The sequence below is a fragment of the Folsomia candida genome, unplaced genomic scaffold (genome assembly GCF_002217175.1).
Source record: "Folsomia candida strain VU population unplaced genomic scaffold, ASM221717v1 Fcan01_Sc011, whole genome shotgun sequence".
Taxonomy (NCBI): Eukaryota; Metazoa; Arthropoda; class Collembola; order Entomobryomorpha; family Isotomidae; genus Folsomia; species Folsomia candida.
The window spans coordinates 4,920,521-4,922,203 of NW_019091203.1; the positions used below are offsets into that span (position 1 = coordinate 4,920,521).

At 35.8% G+C, this 1,683-nt stretch overlaps 1 protein-coding gene across 1 annotated transcript; it reads right to left on the bottom strand.

Annotated features, from left to right (window-relative positions):
• Positions 1–229: 229 nt before the first annotated feature.
• On the bottom strand, positions 230–1,450 carry LOC110854916 (chymotrypsin-2-like). Its single transcript, XM_035855584.1, has 5 exons — positions 1,345–1,450; positions 919–1,090; positions 701–854; positions 594–636; positions 230–502 (listed from the first exon to the last, which is right to left on the bottom strand). The coding sequence occupies exons 1-5, from the start codon at positions 1,448–1,450 to the stop codon at positions 435–437; spliced, it is 543 nt and encodes a 180-aa protein (XP_035711477.1). The 3' UTR covers positions 230–434.
• Positions 1,451–1,683: the final 233 nt, after the last annotated feature.

Genomic DNA, 1,683 nt, shown 5'->3' on the forward strand with positions numbered 1-1,683 from the left:
TACATACCTATTAGGTATAAAATGATGAAATGTGATCAAACTTTTTGGTCAGACTTTTTTTCTATTGTTGGTTAAAAATACACGTCCATTTCTCTCGATGCTACATATGTACGCAAGGTGAGATTTCTTATTTTTATTCTTATTCTTAGATGATTTCTTATTTTTTCTCAGAGAAATTGAATTTGGTGACATCTTTGCATATTAACGAAGTTTATTTGCACCATAATGATTGCTTGTACAGTACGCCAATTTATTTGTGTAGAAGGATATGAACACCTCAACAAAATGTAATCCAAATTTACAAATACTTTCCATACGAAGTGCTTACGAACTACTTCAGAAGTTCGAAAAGTTTAAAATAAAATTTTGTATCGGACAATAACAAGAGTCCTTCAATCCTGCACATATTTACATAGTTAAACAATGCGACCGTCTTACTGCAAAATATTAGCCAGAATCCATAATCGATATTCCGTTAGTCGAATATTAACCACTGGTTGCCCTGAATGAAGGTCCAAAGACAAAAAATTATTTCTAGCTCATAAACTAAATAAGCATGCAAATAATAAGCAATGGGTTCTGCATCGGGGTACCTAGGGCACATTCATTGGGTGTCCAGTACGACACAATTCCAACCTGTATCCCGGGAATGCTGCTCACTAAATAATTACGTAAGTGTAGCTCAGTATAGAAGAAACACCTTAATTAGTGCGATGTCATTGACCCTAGTTACGTTATTCCATCCAATGTGAATAACAAATTCCGAAGCTGGTCTCACAACACCACCAGTGGTGATCGAATTTGATCCGGCAAGTACTGTCACCCAATCTGCAGTTCTTCCTTCCAAACACCAACTAAAAATTTTAAAAACATGATTCATCACACTTAATTCCATAAGAAACATTTATCCTGTTTTACGCGGAAGTTAGAACAGTCCAGGCAGAAATGAGGGTCCCACCACAAAAATGGATGCTCCCCAAACGAATGGAAACCATGTAGGGGAACTCTCCGTCGGCGGCATCAGTCCCGCCAACAATTAGCGGGCTGATATCATTCAACTGTTGCTCTGCTCCGGATTGCGTGGCCAGTGCTAAAATAAGTTAGTAAACCAGTTACTAATTCGTTAAGTATTGCCCAATAAGAGAAAATTTTTGTGCTAACCTAACTTAATCAAAAATTAAGACAGGCTAGTTATTTGCTAATTCTAAATAATTACTAATTTAATAATTTTAATTATGTGTACTGTCCCCTTAATTTACATATGTCGATATATTCCTAACCTTAATTAGTCTTATACTGAGCAATTATATTTTTATTTCGGAAAATTTAAGCCAGCTTACATACCATGGCCATGGGTCAATTGAAGGACCAGTCCTACAATGAAAAAATATGCACAACATTTTCGGTGTAGATGGTAAGACCGCACAAGTAAGAATGTAATACTGGACATTCAATCGTCTGACTTTATACCCGTGTTTAGTAGAATCTACTTTATGTGAACTACCCGGAAATCTGTCCGTCCGTTTATGGCACAATACAGTAAAAATGAGTAAAATTTACACAAGGTTGGGCAGAAATGAGGATGACATAACCAAAAGGTAAAATTTGTCCAACGTTTTGCAAATTTTGTCCAAACTTGTGTGAAATTTGACCAATGTTGGGTCAATTTTACTCATTTTTATT

Coding starts and splice junctions, on each gene's coding strand:
- LOC110854916 (XM_035855584.1), bottom strand. CDS start 1,450: ATGTCCAGTATTACATTCTTACTTGTGCGGTCTTACCATCTACACCGA. Junction 1,091..1,344: donor TCAATTGACCCATGGCCATG/GTATGTAAGCTG, acceptor AACTTATTTTAG/CACTGGCCACGCAATCCGGA. Junction 637..700: donor ATGACATCGCACTAATTAAG/GTGTTTCTTCTA, acceptor CCCGGGATACAG/GTTGGAATTGTGTCGTACTG.